The following is an 18,553-nucleotide window of genomic DNA, read 5'->3' on the forward strand; positions in this document are numbered from 1 at the left end:
AGAACAACCTTTGGTCCAAAGCCATGGGAGAGAAGACTTTTCCTGATGTAAGTCTACAACATTACCTGTAGAGTCCGGCGCTTGTTATCCTCTGTGTGGATCCAGGCTCGAAGAGTCAACTCTGTGATAAAAATCTGGGCTGCCTTTGCAAAGAGTACAGGGGCTTCTGCACTGATCATCTGCAACAGACGTAGGCCTTCCCTGTCAATCACCAGCAAGTCATTCAAGCCAGTCAGTCTGTCCCATCCCTCATGTCCTGCCACTGGGCTATGGATTAAGGGTTGGAAAACAGGAAGGTGGTAGCCTCAAGAGATTCTAAGGTAAAATAAATCCATGACTAGGGACAAAACAGGTATCAGACAGAAGATGGGAAGAAGGAGAAAGAGTATTTATCTTTTCTTTATCTTAGGTAAGGTAGGTAGGTAAGTATTTATCTTACCTACCATGCCCATTCTTTCTCTAATAATAGACTTTCAGACAAAGTAGGGTTTGGGAGAGGTGAAGTGACTTGCCCATGGCCACAGAGCCAGTAAGTGGTAGGGTGTAGAATCTAACCCAAAGAAAGACAATGTGGGGAGAGATAATGAGTATGAGAGCCAATGGATTTTGCTAAAATCTCAGGCTACCATTCCTTTGGGGCTTTATTTTTCACATAGTGAAAAGAGAATAAAAACCTTCCAGTGTTGTGGGAATCAAATGAGATAATATACATAAAAGCACTCAGCACAGGGCCTGGCACATAGTAAGTGCTCAAGTAATGTAAGCTTCCTTGCCAAGTCTGAATTCCAAGTTCAAACTTATGGTCAAACAAGGCTCTGAACCCTTGGTGATGTGGTCTGCGCAGGATGGGAAGAGCTCTGGAAGCAGGAGGTGAGAACTGGGATCTTGGTTCTCCTACTCTGGGTGAGTCACTTTTAACCTCTTTGTGTCTATTTCCATATCTACAGAATGGTTAAACTAATAATTCGTATTCTATCAAATCTCACAGGGTTACTGTAAGGAGAAAGAAAGGTAATAAAAGGGTAAATTGCTATAAACTGTTAGCTTCCTATACAAACAAGAGACTATTAATTTTGAGTGGACAGAGACAGAGTTGCTCTTTTCTTGAAAAAGTTGTAACAGGAGGTAGACACCTAGGAATACAGAAATGGCCACCGCCAAGTAAATCCTTTCACAAGGATAATTCATGTAAACAACTCATAGATCAAAAAGTTAGAACAAGAACAGTATCATTATCAAACATTTCTTAGAGCTCAGATCAACCAGAGACTGCAATAAGACACTAGGAAGACAGCACTGGACTTTCGATTTGATGATACATGTTTACACTATATAGTGAAAAGAATGGGGTGATTAAAAAAGCAAACATTCAGCATCTTCCCAACATCAAGAAAACAGAATATCCCCAATTTTCAGAGAAGCAGCATACAACAACTAAAACTGTTCAATTTCAGCTCACTTAACAATTCTAGACAGGAACCAAATAAAAAAGCAACAAATAATCTAACAATATTTTCATTTTTGTTTAATTAAACTTTGAGCTCCAGAGGAATGAGCAATCAGCTACCCATCATTTTACTTTCAATATGGATAATAAAAATGAATGTGAATTCACCTTCACATCTTCATCCAGTTTCATAATCTTCTTAATACGAGCCAGTGGGAGTTCCTGTACTCGGAAATCTTTCTGAAATGAGGAACAAGAGGTGCATAAATGGTAGGGATAACCAGTAGGGCATGACAGGCAGCTTGAAACACTCTGACTGGTTTAGTCGCTTCTTTCAGAAAATATGGCAGGAGAGGAGGTACAAATGAAATTAAGAAAATATAAGCTCTAGAGCAAAATACTTCTTAACCAATGCAGAGCTTCAAAGAGTTTCAGGAGACACTTACGATGGCTTCTGACTGCCATCATGAAAAGTAGCCCCAAACAATATCAGATGTTTCGCCAGCACAACACTGACGTGCATTATGAGTGTTTTTTTTTTATCTCCAAGAAAGTTTACCAGTCTGCAATATGCAGATTAAAATGAAATTTCTGTCTTAAGGATATTCCTTCAAGTTGCTAGTTCTTTCCTCTTGTATTTAGGGAGTACAAGGGCAAGTGCCAGCAGCACCTGACCACAGTGACTCACAGTTCACTTCAGCCAGTGTGATACTGGCTACTTCTGATTTTTGCGCTACCGTGACACCAGAAACTGCAGAGGAGCTCCTTTCCCATCACAGCAGCAAAGGCCTTGCCTTCAAAATCTGCTTTGGGAGTGGGGGCTGGAGTAGAAGAGTATGGAAAAAGGGTAAGGGTGAATTTATCAGCTGTCTTTTAGGAACAGCCCTGGCACTTTTTTCTTAACAAACAAGGCTGAGGTGCAGGGAAAACCACGTAACTTTGCTGTGGATAGGATTCAGGAAAGTACTTCTCGACTAGCACTACTCAATTATTTGTGATTTAAAGTGCTTTTTTATTTTATTTTGATACTACTGGTATTTAAACACATGACCAATGGTGCATGCAATTCTAGAAATAAAAATCAATTTTGAGTTTCAGAGCTGCAATGAAGAGAAAGGTGCAAAGGCAGAGATTAGCTAAAATCAGCAAAATCCCTACTGGGACTAGATGTCAAATGATTGATTCTATAAGTGGTCTGAAATGTGACTCACCAAACCCAATATGCTCACCTGGGAATCTGCATCATCACATTATGGAAGAAGCAGCTCTTATTGAGATTTGGTATAATTAACACACATTAGTGAACTTTCTTTTCCAAGACCAACAGAAAACCTAAACTATATGTCACAGAAGGCAGTGGAGCATTCTGGAAAAACATCACCAGCCTTCTCAGAATCTATTTTATGTTTACAGAAGAACAACTATTAGGATAAGATGTACACCAAGACATCTAATTTCTCCACCCAAACCCAACAAGCTGCTTGGCTACCACTCACCATTACAAACCTCCAACATCAATTTGTCATCTTTTCCTTTTCCAAATTAGGTATCAGCATTTTCCTCGAAGCCTCTAAAAATCTAACCCTGGAGTGGCAGAGGCAGCTTAGAAGTCCAGTTTATTAAAATTTCACCAAAAGAAGACAGCAGGACACATTCTATTTTCTCCTCCTCTTTCATTTATTCATTCATGCAACTCAACTAACAGCACATGTATGATACCTACTACTATGGGAAAGATGCAAATATATTCTTACCTTTGAAAAGCCGTATAGTTTAACTGCCAGAGACTGTTGCATAAGAACAGTATAATACTCCATTCTATACTATACACTTTAATGGGGGTGTAATATCCCACAGGGAAAAGAAAGAAATGACCAGCTCACAATGGGGGGTTGGAGTGAGCGAGAGGAGTTGGCAAATGTCCCACAGAGGGGGTGACATCTGAATTGTGTCTAGGGATATTGCAAATTTGCTTGCTAGGAAAGTATGAGAATGTTATTCAGACAGAGGAAACAGCATGCACAGAAGCACAGTGACAAAACCTGGTCTATTTATGTTTTGGATGTATGATCTTAGCACAGAGGGGAGCAGTAGGAAGGAAATGCTGGATTGGGGCCAGATTCTAAAGGGATTAAAAAAAAATTTAACTACAGAAATCAATCACTGGTCTTCCTTGTGTGGCATATCACACAAAATGATGATGTTAAATAGAAATGCCAAAGAGAATGCTAGGGATGATTGGAAGGCCTCCCAGGATGATACACACAGCACAAGATTATGACCACAAGATTTAGGTCTCTTGCAAAGTGTGCTCTTATTTGGCTTGGTTATTTAATATAATTCCCACAAGACTGCTCTAAGATTACTTAATCAAAGCCCAAAACTGATTTAAAAAAAAAAACAAAACTCCTTCTCCAGCTAAAAATTTAGGATAAAATATTACTTTTGGCACTTCTGAGACTATAATTTAAAACAACAAGAAAGGGCCAAGGATAAAGAGATTATATCATTCCTACCTTGAAGAGGTGTAAAATAGGCAGAAATTTACAAAAAGCTCTGCGCTAAGCCCCACCCCAACCTTTTCTTTTGTGAGAAACTTTCTCATGATCCCCAAACCCTGAGTTTTTAAAGGATCCTCAGATGTGCATGTGTGGTTCATTATCATCGACAACAGCCCATAATCTCAGTCTGGCTTCCAGTCACATGGAAGGGTTTACAACAGGTTTTTTGGAGGCAGACGGCCCTTCGCTATCAGTAGGTTGAGGTCCACTAAACTGGCTTTCAAGTCAATGCCCACCTTGTCACTAGCAACCATGCAACTAATGTGAGTAACATTTAACCTCTCTTGATCAAAGTGGAAGAAAAACTGACACATTTCTATTCTTGGGAGTAACATCCCAAGGTGGGAGAGCAGATTCTCTCTCAGAACATTCTCAACCTTCCTGACCACAACCAAAGAACTACATTTACAAAATGCTGCCATCCAAAACTGCCGAATTTCAAGAAGTCTGAATTCCCTCAATGAGAGTTCAAAGCCAAAGAAAAGCCAATGGGTAAATGGGTCTTAGGCTGCACTAAAGAACATCCGGAATTTCAAATAATGATGAGAAATTTTTTGCAAGCCTACCCAGCCAGGCACTCTGGCAAGTCAAGATTCTATCCTCTCAAAAGCAGTGATTCTCAACTTTGACCGCATGTTAGAATCACTTGGGGGAGCTTTTGAAAAACAAGATGTCTGGGTTCTACCCCCCGACCCTCAGGAACTCTAGGGGCTGGAGCCCTGACATCATGTTTTTTGAAAACTACCCTGGTGACTGTGATCCACAGTGAGGATTAAGGACCACTGTTTTAAAGCCTTGCTACTCAGTGAGGTCCTTAGACCAGCAACGGCATCATCCGGGAACTCAAAAGAAATGTAGAATCTCAGGCTCCACTCCAATCTGCTAAATCAAAACCTGTATTTCAACCCGACCCTCATGTGGTTCGTACAGACACTATAGTTTAAGAAGCACTGCTCTACAGGAAGGGCTCCAACAGCACAGGACCTGTTTTTTAACAGTCCGCCAATCTTCACCTCCAGGTTCTTGTTTAAATGGTTACCCAGTTTGACTGTGATGCTGGAAATGTCATCGTTCAACATGGAGGCACTGAAGAATGAAAAGATATAACTGGCAATTAAAAGAAAGCGACCTAAGCATTAAATTACCACTAACTGAAGGCTAAGTGGAATGTAGGGAATACATTAAGGCAGATTAGATTCTTCTTTTCAAGGTTCAGCCTGCATAACTGCCCCTCAAAAGACAAGTTAGCTTTTTCTTCTCTGCTTTCAAAGAGGTCTAGAAGGGTAAAATTCAATGCCCAAAAGCCTATTAGTTATTGTTCCCAGAGCTCTGCTAAGCAGGAATGCAGTATTTTATACAATCATCCTGGTGTACAATCATTTTAGTATCATTTTTAATCAACTTCAATCTCAGCTGCACACCACCTGGGTTTATGGATAGTTACAGAGAGCTTTTAAGAGAGAGGAGAGTGTGATGGCCAAGCTGAGATGAAAGACAAATTGCTTTTGCAGAACACAGACCAAAATGATTGGGGCCAAAGTCTCCAATACATCTTGAAATATATTATCTAGCAAACTTCAATTACTTGTTTTTGGAACAATCTTTGTCCCAGTCTTAGAGAGACCACAACACCTTATAAATATTTTCATAAGTTTTATTTATGTTTGGATAGTTTGAACATATGGATTTTTTTTAATCTGTTAGACATTTTGAGATGTCAGCCTAAGAGGATCTGATGTAACTGAGGAAGTCTGGTTCTAAGTGCTATTGAGTTTTGGAAAGGCACAGACTAAACACTAAAATACCTGGCCACATTACATGGGCAGAAGTGCAGATGCCTTCATATGTCATAGGTAGAGAGGAAAAGAAAAATCTTACAAAGGGACTTGACTGGATTGCATTCTCACTCAAACCTGGCACTATGCTGCTTCACACTAAATCTGAAGTGGAGGAGTCTGCTTCACCCAAGTATTTATTGTGCACCTGTTATATGCCAAACGTCGTTCTAAGCACCTGATATAAAAGTGACCATGGTAGCAGTCTAGGAGTCTTTTGCCAAGGATACACAGGAGGAGAATTTTAGTTAGCCAACAGCAGAAGCATGATTAAAGACGACTTTCCTCCTTGACCTTCTTTCTCCTCACAAAATTTGAATTAAAACTGAATCCCTCAAAGTAATCCACTTTTAACCTCTGAAGGACTAGCTGTCTGGGGTAGAAAAAGTTGGTCAACACCACAAACTGCTTTGTTGTCAATCAAACTTGAAAGTTAAACCAAGTAGGATAAAAATCAAAACCTACATTCCTGTTCACTGCAGCATTAGTCACTATATGCAAGAAGTGGAAGCAACCTAAATCCCCACTGATGGATGAATGGATAAACGAAATGTGGTCTATACACAAATACAGGGAATGTTACTCAACCGAAACAAAGGAAACAAAGCCTGTCACATGCTAAACACAGATGAACCTTGAAAACATTATGCCAAGTGAAATAAGCCAGGCTCAAAAAGACAAATACTGTATGAGTCCACTTATATGAGATACTTACAGGGGCCAAGTTCATAGAAACAGAAAGCAGAATGGTGGTTACCAAGAGCTGGGGAGAGGGGAAAATGGGTAGTTGTTGTTTTATGGGTATAAAGTTTCAGTTCTGCAAGATAAAAAAGTCCTGGAGATCCGTTTCACAACAATGTGAATATACTACTGATTTGTAACATTTTTAAACAGTTAAATGGTAAATTTTGTTGTGTTGTTTTACCAAAATTAAAAAACAAAAATCCAAGCCAACAAAATACAGAAAAGATAAGTGCTGAGCTTGAACTTCCAGAGTTTATCTGGCCACCTGCCTGATCCTGGATTTGCTTCTGCCCTCAAGCTGAAGCACAGACGTGCTGCACTGGCCTAGTACCGCCGTATCCCAGGAGGGCACTAGTTTTACACCAGGCTGGTCCCAGCACTAAAACCTGATAAGCTTAACCATGAGATTATCCCCTCAAAAATATGAACATAATGCCCCACTTTTGACTTTATAATTTCATTTGTCCTCTCCCTTCTGTTTTATATCTGAGACAGTATCAATAACTACCACAGAAATGACTTTTCAGTGGAAATCCACCTGTGAACACAGGCCACTCTGAGAAAGCCCAAGCTTAACTGCTGAAAATCCCCCATATAAACAAACATGACACACAGATACAACCAAAATATGAATTAGTTTTCTTCAGTCCTGAAGTCAGTGGGCATTTATCACAATGAGAAGTTACTTTGTTTACATTATTCACTCATTGTTTGTTTATAGTCTCTCTCTCCCACCAGAATACATGTTCTGTGAGTGCAGTGATTTTGTCTGGTTCACATCTGATCCACAGTAACTAGCATAGCCATAGCAGGTTCAAAGGTATTTGTCAAGCGATTGAATAAACTGACAACGTATGTTAGACGTTAAAGACCATAAACTCTAAGAAAATGCCATAAGAGTTCTACATTAGGAAGGAATCCAGGGTTTGCTCTTCCAGGATGCTAATAACTTCAGGGCAGGAATGGCATATTTAACAGAGAGCTCCTTCAGCATTTGCTGAAATGATACCACATGGAACATTCTTCACTAAGGACATGACACTATACTCAGAAAATATTCCAATTCTAACTTGTCTCACTTCCTGCTACCACTATTATACAACTTTACTCCAGTCCCCAGCCCCACCACCCACACAGTAACCTCCAGCCACTATGAACTTCTCGCTGTCCCACTAAGTGAAAGGCCCCCTACTCTGGGCCTCCATGCCTTTACGAATGCCCTTCTCTCTGCCTAAGATATACTTTCCCATTCTTTCCATCTGGTGAATGCTTACTCATATTTCAAGACCCAACAAAAATGTCCCCTTTACTTAAAGCCAGCCTAACTCAACCAAGGAGGAACAAGTACGATGTCTTCTGTGCTCTCATAGCACTTTGACTTTTACTGCTTCAGATTCATCACTGTGCCTGACTCAGTAACTATTTAATACATACTTACTGAGTTAATGACTCTGGTTGTAATTACTACACTGTAAGCTCCTCAAGGGCCAGGGTTTTTTTAGATTCTTCTAAGACAGTGGTTCCAACAAGGGATGATTTTAGCCCCCAGGAGACAGCTGCCAATGTCTAGAGACATTTCTGGTTATTACAATTGGAAGGAGCGTGCTACTGGCATCTAGTGATTGGAGGCCAAGGATGCTGCTAAACACCCTACAATGCAGGGAAGAGCCCCTCACAAGGAATTATCTGGCCCAAAATGTCAGCAATGCTTCTGTTAAGAAACTCCAATCTAGGTGAACCCTTTAACACCTGGAAAGAGTGCCTGCTTACAATAGATTTGTTGCTGAATAAAATGATCAACAGTTTTCACCAGGTCTTAGAAATTTGGCAGGGCCACGAAATTAGGCCTAAGAAATGAGCTACAGCTACTGAAGGAAGGTAAGCTCTGCTCTTCTGCATTCTCTAAAAGATGTGCCTCACATTAAACTACCTCCAAGTCAAAGCACCCACTATACATCAACATGCCTAAAGAAAGCCACTAAGATATTAAAAAAAAAAATCCTTGGAGTTATCTCACTTAAGATAAATTACATTTTCATTTTCCTATCCAAAGGTCAGGAATGAACTCTGCCTTTGTTAATATGCTTGAGATTAAAAATGTTTTAGTCTACGTTTTGGTTATTCATCCATAGCTCTTTACATTCTTTACAAATTTTTCATAAGTTTCTCAATTATTCCTTACCACTGTTAAATTCCGGATTTCTTCCATGACACGAGGCCAGAAGGACTGTAGGCTTTGCTGGGCATCACTGCTGCTCGTACCACCAAATCCTCCTTCTGTGGACATTTTGACACCTGAAAAAATATATATGTGAGATACATTAGAAATAATAAAGTCAGACTTTCTGTCCAGGTTATTTTATATCTTTTCTTGTAGATGTTTTCACTAATTCATTCAATATTTCAGTCTGAGAAGGTATATAATTGTGCTGAAGAGGTTCTTCAGACTTAAGGCTTAGCAAAAACGTAAGGAGGAAAGTTTTCCCTTCTATCCAACTTATACCACAGAGGCTAACCAGGAGCTTCAACCAGAGAATCTAAAATTGTTAGAAATCCAAACTAAAATCTTAAAGTGAATCATGGACTTTTAATGTTTTATCTTGTGCAGGGGGAAGAAAAGGCACTTGGTTGCTGAGGCTGGTCCATAATTTTCAATGCCATTCTCACCAATGCTTTCAAGTTCTATGTGGCTTCTCACACTCCATGCATAGCCTGCAACACGTATATTAAGGGTCCCCAGTGATTAATACTGTACAAAAATATAAACCCACAGTCTTAAAAAATAAGAGCCAAGTTTATTCTTTTGTTTTAGACACTGTGGTCCCATTTCTTTGAGGCTACTGATGATGATCATTCCTTCCAATCTCAAGCTATTCTGCCTCAAAGGACACAAAAGCACTAAAGCATACCAGTAATCGAGTGGTTGGCACAAAGTCTCTGAACTGAAATTACTTCCCATTCTTTCCTTATCTGAACATTGCTGTTAGGCACAAAGCCAAACAATGCACACCATCAACTAGAAGCTTTAAAGATGGCTGGAAAACAATGGAGAATTACATTTAGGATGGAGAGAAGAAGGTCAGAACTGCATTTGGTCAAGTGCTTTGTGATGGGGAGGGAACAGGAATAAGGAGCCCCACATCAGCTGTATAGATAATACTGTAGTATCTTAAAAGATTTACAGGGGAAGGTAAAAAACTCCAGATAGCTTAAATGCTTATCTGGTAAATACTAAATGCAAGAAACAGTTTAATTAAACACAAAGAATGAGAAACTTAGTGATATCCTAAGAGTTTCTATTCTGGGAAATTACTTGAAAAGGTTTAACACGCCAGTGACAGGATGCTGGCAAAGAGCGACCTAAGTCATAAAGAACTAATTCTGAAGGGCTGAAAGAAAAGCACCAAAGCCAGATGTCACATGACCAAACTGCTACTTTCCAGGCTCCAAGTGTATGCATGCTGGGCAGATCACTCTCCATCAGCAGAGTGGAATGAAGGGTGATACATCTAGGTTTAGACTGTCAGGATGTTTGATTCACTCCTAAATGTTTGCCTGGGATTGTCCTAGAGGTCTCAGATCTTTTTCTTTTTCCTTCTAAAGGAAATGATGAGAGGAAAGAAATGGAAGGAAAACAAGAGTACAATCTTCAAAGCAGATTTAACTCTGGTGTAATGACATTAGTGGGTGATGATGTAATGGGAAAAGGTTTGCAGCCAATTTCTGGTGCTGGAGGCCTACAAGCAGCTCTATACATCAACAGGAACTCTAAGTACTAGGAAGCAACATGATCTTGGAGTTTCTGGAGGGAATTAAAGTGAAGAGTGTTGAATCACAGTTGGAGATGACTAGATAAAATCTTGAATCCTAATAACCAAGTAAGATCCTCTCAACTTAGCTTCCACGACCTTTTCACTTATTACCATATGCACATGGCCTATAAACTATTCCCTTAACCGTACTGAAAACAAAGAAATCAAGGTAATCTAGAGAAGTTTAATTTATTTTTATTAATAGATTCTTATAAGGTACTTATGACAATGATGACAGTGTGGACTCACTCTAACCTTTTAAATAAAGCAAATAAAATCTTTGTAGAAATGAAAATAATTATCAAAAAACTTTAAAAAAAATCTAACCTTTCACTGAATAGACCCATGGACAGGCCTGATCTTAGCAAAATCTGTCATGTAAACTGCTACGGTCAGAGGAAGATGCAAAATTGCTAGTGTGGTATCTTTGTGTAAGTTGCTAATGATGGGTAGGTTTAGTATCAGTGCAAAGGTCAGTGAGATTTAGAAAGTTGGTAACCAGTTTTGATTGTCCTCTGATCTCTTCTTCTCACAAACATTACCAAGGTACACAATTCAAGAAACATTTTTAAAACCATCTGTGCACAGTCTGCTTTTAAATCTTGAATTGCCCTAACTAAGGATGTGCTGTCGCAATCAGTTCCCAAACATCTGTGCAGTTGATAGATCATGAATGAATGTTTGGCTAGCTCAGAGCGATACACTATTGGAGTGGGGGCTGGATACAAAACAGAAGTTAATAAATCTTTCTGGAACTGACAAATGTATTAAAGGTTAAGTTTTTAATTTGAGAGGCCCATCTGAATTAGAAAAACAAATAGATAATGGCAAAAAATACAGGTCAATAATAATGCCCTTTATATTTTACTGCATCAAAGAAATTTAGGACTTGGAAAAAAGGCATTAAGAACCACCCAGGCCCACCCCTCTAAAAGATGCTCACAGCTCTACTTCAGACTCTGCCCAGCTCCCTCAATCCTACCCTAAGTGGATTCAGCTTAAACTATGAGCTCCCCCCTTTAAGGTTCTAGGAAACTGCTCACTGATAAGGCATTCTTTTCCATCTCTGGACAGCTCTGACCGTTCTTCTTTACATTAAGTTGAATTTACAAACAAAGGATCATTTTAGCTTTGGATTTGGAATTGCAGTTTTTATGATTTTTTTCCATTCAAAAACCTCTTTTCATAATTTCTTGACTTCAAAAAACAAAAGCACTGTACTCTCATCAGGGACAGAAGATTCTCTTATGAGGAAAAGGTTTGGAGCATGTTTTCTAGCATCTTTGCAGAGATGATTAGTAGCCAATTCTTTTAATATCTCTTGGAAGGACATAAATTGTTACTATAAAGTCCTAGAAAAAGTGAGTACTTTTATTCAAAAGGCTTTCTTTAAAGCAAATACAGTCTTCACATGGGGCTTTGAAAATCAGGTCAAATCTCAAGCAACAGATTTTATGAAAACAAGGTAATGTTCTCAATATTTTCTTACTGAAGCACAACTTAAAATTAAAATAATAAAACCTAATCATAAACAAACAAATTTTACTCACCAAACACCCCAACAAGTTAAAAAAAATATAAAGTAACCTTAGTTAATCTTATCACTTATCTTAATAATTAATGCATTAATTGCAACTGAATTGATTTTGCTACAGAAGTAGCCTATTTATAACATCTAAAGCCCATGGAAAACATGCCAGGTTCATCTTCTAGAGTGGTGGCAGAAGGTATATATTTAAAAGTTAAAAAGAGATTTATATTCCAGGAATCTTTTTATTCCATGTTAAATTGCTACCGCCATCACGAGATTAAGCTATTTATATACAGTAAGATGAAGCCACATTAGCTTAGATGACTCTTATGAAAAATGCAGCACAGACTTCCCCAGATTTAATTCATTATTAGTATCAGATTTATCATTCATGTTCATTAATTAGTTTATAATTACTTCAGTAAGACTGCCTGTTTGACTATCTAATAAAGACTTAAGGACAAAATGAAGTATCAAATGTTGTTGCTATAAGGAATCTCAAATCCCATTATCTTTTAATTTATCTGGCTTTAAAAACGGTTTGCTTTCCAAAGCTAGAATGGGAAGAATCATAGTCCACCATGAAAAGGCCATTTCTCCAATGCTCAACACAATCGCCATGTCTCTACAAGTCTTCTCTAAATAACCCCATCTGGAAGTGATCGCGCCTTCCTGTGAACCTTCAGAATCCTTAATCTGTACTTCTTTCTGCACCACCACATTACTTTGTATGATCATCACTTGTGTATATATATATATTTATTACCGTATTTCCCCTTCTGGTTTATAAGCTCCTTGTGGGTAGGACCTGGGTATAATTCACCTCTGGCTCCCTCACAGCATCTAGCAAAAAGTCTGAAAAGTAATTACTTCTGAATGAAGGGGCAAGAGAGTTGCTGTGTATGGACTTCCTGAGGAAAAAAATGAGGCCTCTTGGAAAGCTTGGACCTGAAATAAAGCTTACTGGGATTGCAAACTAATCTAGGAAGTTCAGAATAAACGAGGTTCTCTCTGACCCTTTAAAGTAAGTAGGACTACAATCAGAAATCCACCTAACTTGCTGAAGTGAATTTAAAATAAAAGGGCGTAATAGGAAGGACACGTGCGTGCACATGCTCGCATGCGCGTGTGTGCGCGCACACACACACACACACACACACACACACACACACACACAGGTCCCAGAAGCTGCAAGGCAGACTGGAAGTCTGGAAACATGGGTACATATCATTTGCAAGTGTTAACTTTTTGAAAGTCAGAACTGTCTCAGAAAGGTGACCAGGTCGGGGGTAGGGTATAGCTCTGGTAGAGTGCATGCCTACAATGCATGAGGTCCTGAGTTCAATACCCAGTACTGCCATTTAAAATAAATAAATAAACCTAATTACCCCCACCAAAAAATAAAGGTGACCAGGATAGACTAGCAAAGCTTGAAAAATTAATGATAATAGGTAAATGGAAGGAGAAGGGTGGAGGGTGTGGAGGGGGGATACCTCAGTTTGGCCATCCACTGCCAGGAAGATAAGGAGAAAATCATGGAGGAAATGAGATGATTCAATCAGATCACTCAAGGGTAAACAATCTAGCTGTCATTCTAATATCCAGTTACTCATTACGACTCTTGAAAAAAGAAAAACAGACCTAAGCAGTTTTCAAAACATCCCAGAAGCAAAGTGCTCCTCCCTTATCTCTTGGAAGTCTTTCAAACTCTTGCTTTCAACCAGGTTCCATTCTGGACAAATCCACCTTTAGTGTTATGCTGAACATAGAACAGAATATATCAAAATGATCAACCTCATAAAATACAAAGAAACATAAGGTTTTAGTACAATATTCCCTAGTTTCTAAAACTCTGCACCTTTAGGCTTTAGCTCTCTATTTCTTAGCATATACCTCAGTCTCTCTACAAAAGTCCTTTATAATATGTTTAATCCCATGATACAGCTCTTTGACATAACTAAAATCAAACAGATGTTGCTGGGAGATAATATCTATATTCCTATCATTGCAACAATTGTTCAAGGAAAAAACACCACAGGAAGCTCCCCTAAAATGAAGTCTAATTCTTGACCAATGCTGCTTCCTATTAAAATACTAAAATTGCTCCATCCCAAGCAGTCAAATCTTACCTAAACACGATGCTCTCGTTGTCAAACGCAAACAAGTATCTCTTAGCCCAACTGTGACTAAAAAACAAATCTAAACATGGGTACCATCTTTCACCTTAATGCCCCTCAATCCAACTTGTAGCCTTTAGGCCTGTCAGGCTGTGAGTGTCCCCAATTGTTCCTCTGTGTCTCCAAGTTAACATATATAAAAATATAAAGTACCTCCCTACGTATATAAATTATCTCCCAACGTTCAAAGCACATTAACTTCTTTACTCCCTTCTCCTACTTGCGTATTGATCATGTCTTCCTCTGTCATTAGATGACACGCTTTTTATTTTGCCCAATCAGCAGCACTATCACAAGAATTTTGTGTTCTAATACTGCTCAACTATTTTCTGTAGTTCCAGGGTTCTCTAATTGAATTAGCTAAAACTGTTGGGATGTTATATTTCAAATGGGGAATGAGAGATAAAGAGAAAGAAAAAATAAGAAAAAAGAAGGGTAGGATTTAAGCTAATCTGTGCTTGCTATTTTAGATGTTCTTCCAAACTACAAAAAAAGTGAAAACTAAACTTGAGGGCTGAGATTTTAGAAACAAAACAACTCCACCAACAGACAAGTTGGTCCTCATGTTTATACAGATGGACCTAAGGACATATGCCATAATCAATCATGTTGGCTAAAAAGCATTTTGAGCCTTAAGGAGACATATGTTCTCCACAATAAAACCAATCTGAAACTGACAATTTCAGAAGGAGAAAAATAATACTGCTCTGGAAATAAAAGGACCGAAAGTCGTGAACTGGCCTACTGCCTACTAGCTGATGGCCTTGGGCCAGTCTCTCTACTAAGCCACTCCAGAAGCAATGTATACTGAACATATATGCCAAAGGGGTGATCTGGTATGGAAGGCCTACACTTCACTGCCAGAGGATGCAATAAATGAATGAATACAAGGGAAGGAAGGGTGACTAGAGAGAAAAGAAGGTTCAAGAGTCTTTATTTAAGCTCATCTAAGGTTTCTACTTAAGCAGGAAAGCTCTAGGCCTAGTGCCAGAAATCTTACTACGTAAGTTTTAAGCATTAACTGGATACCAGATGGTCAGACTTGCTGGCAAGTTATTAAAAGTAGTATCCCTCTATTGTAAGAATGAATAATGTAGACCCCTTTCACCAATCCTGAATAATGCCAAGTTCAGAGTTTGAGGGTGTGTCTGTCTCCAGTTCCGAGAGGCTAAGTATGAAGCCTTAGCCAAACTGCCTACTGGAAAAATCATGCTTCCCAAAAGGCTAAGGGTTGAAACTGGTTGCACACTACCCTCCCTAAAGATCTGCTTACAAAGGACACATTTTCAAATTGGCAGCAGAGATACTTCTTCAAAAACAAAAACATGTTTCTGTTTGCTGTCTGCTACAACATAATCCTTCAAGCAGATCATAATATAGTTATAGTGTATCAGGCAAATTTGCAACTGGTGTAAGAAATGAAACTAACAGGAAGACGTGACCAGAACATTTAAAAACATGTTTCCGTGGAATAGAAATGCTAGGTAACCATCTTACTTCACACTTTCTTCCTCACTCCTTCACTGATGTTCAACTTACATACACCAGCATATACAGCAACAACAAAACACTATCAATATTTTGTATGATGGAGAAAAAAAGACTATTTTAGCAAAGTATTATAAAGCAAGGATCCACAAACTACACCCACAGGCCAAATCTGGCATACAGCTTGTTTTTGTAAACTCAGTTCTAGTGGAAGACTGCAACCCTCATTCAATTGCATTGTTTATGGTTGCTTTCAAGCTAAAACAGTACAGTTGAAGTGTTACAAAAGAAACCGTATGACTCAAAAGCAGAAAATATTATCTGGCCCTTTACAAAAAGAAGGGACAGATAATATAATGATGGAGAAACTGAGTGCCAGAGGTTGAAAAGCCTGCCCTAGATCACACAGCTGTTAGACGACTTCTTCACCCATTCAGCCTCCACTAGGAGTGAACTATGCCCCACAGAAACATTTGTTAATCTCTCTGACCCTCCAACTTAATGAAAGTAAATAAATTCTTGAAGGAAGATTGACAAGTAACTGGTTTTTCAGACCCTGAGCCTGAAAGAGAATTCTGACATGAACTAGAGAAAGAAAGGCCTATAGTCTGAGTTAAATTGTATACTAAAACAAAGAGCCATTTTGCTTACTGGATCCCCTCTGAGATTCAGAAAACCTTAGAACAACCTTTTGCCCAAACTCTAGCAGGATCCTGTGTTTGTGTGTGTCCAGGAGACGTGAGAAGTGTGATTCTGGAAAATGTTTCGAAGATGCCAACTTAAGAGCTTTAGTTTTACAAAGTACTTATCATATACATTACCTTCAACTGATCTTCACTCAGCTCAGTGCCAAAGAAGTCAGCATCATTCCAACTTTACAGATAATAAAGCTGAGGGTTGGGTATCTTAAGTTACTTGCTCAAGGTCACAATATAGTAAATGGTGAAGTCAGAAACAAAAAAGCTCTAAAATTCTGATCCTGATTTGGTACAGCTTGTTTATTCTCACTTTTGCACTGTTTTAAGGTATGTGTATATTCAAACTGTTCAGAGAGATGAGCAATCTGGGCTTGGATCACTGACTCAAACCCTTAACCCAAAAGATCATTTTTTTTAAAAAAACAACTTTATTGTGGTATAATTTAGGTACAGTAATCTACACATATTTCAGGTATACAATTTGATGAATTTTGATAAATATATACCCCAAAAGATCATTTTTATCCAGTTGCTCTCAACATCTCTATGGCAATCAAAGAAGATGCTAATGACACCGCTCTCTCCTATCATATAAACATCTTTCTCTTATTTCCCTGTTGTTTCTCTTTCCTTGCTCGGTCACTCTGTTTTATCCTTACCTCTTGTATGTCTCTAGTCAGTCAATAGCAACTACAAATACTTAGCTGCAAACAGTGGGGGGCAGTAAAGTACAGGATAAACACACAAAATGTATTGGACCAGGAAGTCCTTGTTCTCTGGCTACTAACTTGTCACGTAACTTCTTGGGGCCTCTGTTCACCTCACAGGGCAGCTACAGTACACAAAGAGGAAACACATGACAGAAGGCCTTGAAAAATATCAAGCATCATGCAAATACCAGATGGCATATCAAAATCACTGCTCAGAGCTAGACATCTACTCCTGGCTTGAACAGTCTCAAGACACAACACCAAGCCCAAAGATCAATCTCCCTTAGTTAGGTACTGTAGCATGATAACCCAACTCGCTTCTTTCTCTAATTTTCACTACTTACTTTATTTTTAACATGTTTTCTAAGAGTCTAGTATCAGATGCATGAAAACAAATGTAGAGAAACATCTTCTTCCACCTCTTATATAAACATAAAATAATTTTTAAAGCCCTTTAAACTATTAAACTTAGATTGAATGTACTAGTTCCAAATAAGCAACTAATTCAAGATGGAAATGACTAAGAGTGCTCTTAATTTAAATCCTCGGGTATATCAATGATCAGTAGCTATGCAGGCCTTCCCTCCAGACAAATCCAAAAATACTAAAATTCTCAGAACATGTCTTTGGATACCTCAGACTTCTGTAAGCTAGGAGTATGTGGCTGTTTTGTCTTGCAGAAGGAATCCTGTTTGTTATGTTAGAGGGCAGAGGAGACCTGGAGTCTAGGCAGCATCCCACCTCATCTGGCCCCATCAACTGAAAAAAAAAAAGATTCTGTTTTGAGCTCTAAAGAGAGCTCTGGCTACTTCTATCCCCATCCAAGAACTTGGAGTAAAGGGAACATGTCTGAAAGCAGGAATTTTTTAAGACTAGCTCATGGACTGAAACCAACTTTTAAAGTTTTTTGGGGACTAGCACGGTTAAGAAGTTTGCTTTTATAGTATATACAACCACAAGAAATTAAATATACACATTATCAGTGAGCACTAAATTTTTTTCTCCCAAAGAAACCACTCCTGGCATCCAATAAAATCTATTTCTACAACTAGCATATTCACTTTCCTCAGACATTATTATTAGGTACATTTATTTCTTAAGCCTAAAATTCCCATGCTCCTATTTTCTCCCCAGTTCTTATGTAATTGTCTTTGCTTCTGGCACATCCTCAAGGGAAGCATGCCTTGCATATAGTGGGGATTCAACACACATCTACTGAATAAACAAACACAAACTCCTCAAGAACTATTTTAAGATCCCAAGTATCTCTGACCTCACTCTGGGTTCTTTTCTTTGAAATGTGCATATGAGGAAATCCCTTCTCAAGTACCTAGCTCAGCTGTGCAAAAACCTTTGTGCAGTAATCCAATGGAAAAGTCAAAAAAGAGTCGGGATGGAGAGAAACCTGTTCTATTTCAGAAACTGTAGCACGAATGTAAGTAATTATCTAATCATAAATGCCATTGGAAAATAGAAGACTGTGCTGGTGAGTTAGTCCATTTGAAAACTGGAGGATTCTCAATTAAAAACCTGAAGGGTGTTATAAGGGT

At 38.7% G+C, this 18,553-nt stretch overlaps 1 protein-coding gene across 8 annotated transcripts in view; it reads right to left on the reverse strand.

Annotated features, from left to right (window-relative positions):
• Positions 1-18,553, reverse strand: part of NFYC (nuclear transcription factor Y subunit gamma) — a 59,349-nt gene that overhangs the window by 19,515 nt on the left and 21,281 nt on the right. For all 8 annotated transcript variants that reach the window (XM_010959793.3, XM_010959795.3, XM_045520248.2 and 5 more), the window contains 3 exons: positions 8,770-8,882; positions 1,616-1,687; positions 66-179 (listed from right to left, as the gene is read on the reverse strand). In XM_010959793.3, the coding sequence (XP_010958095.1) occupies positions 66-179; positions 1,616-1,687; positions 8,770-8,874 (291 nt within the window). In that variant the 5' untranslated portion in view covers positions 8,875-8,882. The remainder of the gene's footprint in view (positions 1-65; positions 180-1,615; positions 1,688-8,769; positions 8,883-18,553) is intronic.

This window comes from Camelus bactrianus, chromosome 13 (genome assembly GCF_048773025.1).
Source record: "Camelus bactrianus isolate YW-2024 breed Bactrian camel chromosome 13, ASM4877302v1, whole genome shotgun sequence".
In the NCBI taxonomy this organism is placed as follows: Eukaryota; Metazoa; Chordata; class Mammalia; order Artiodactyla; family Camelidae; genus Camelus; species Camelus bactrianus.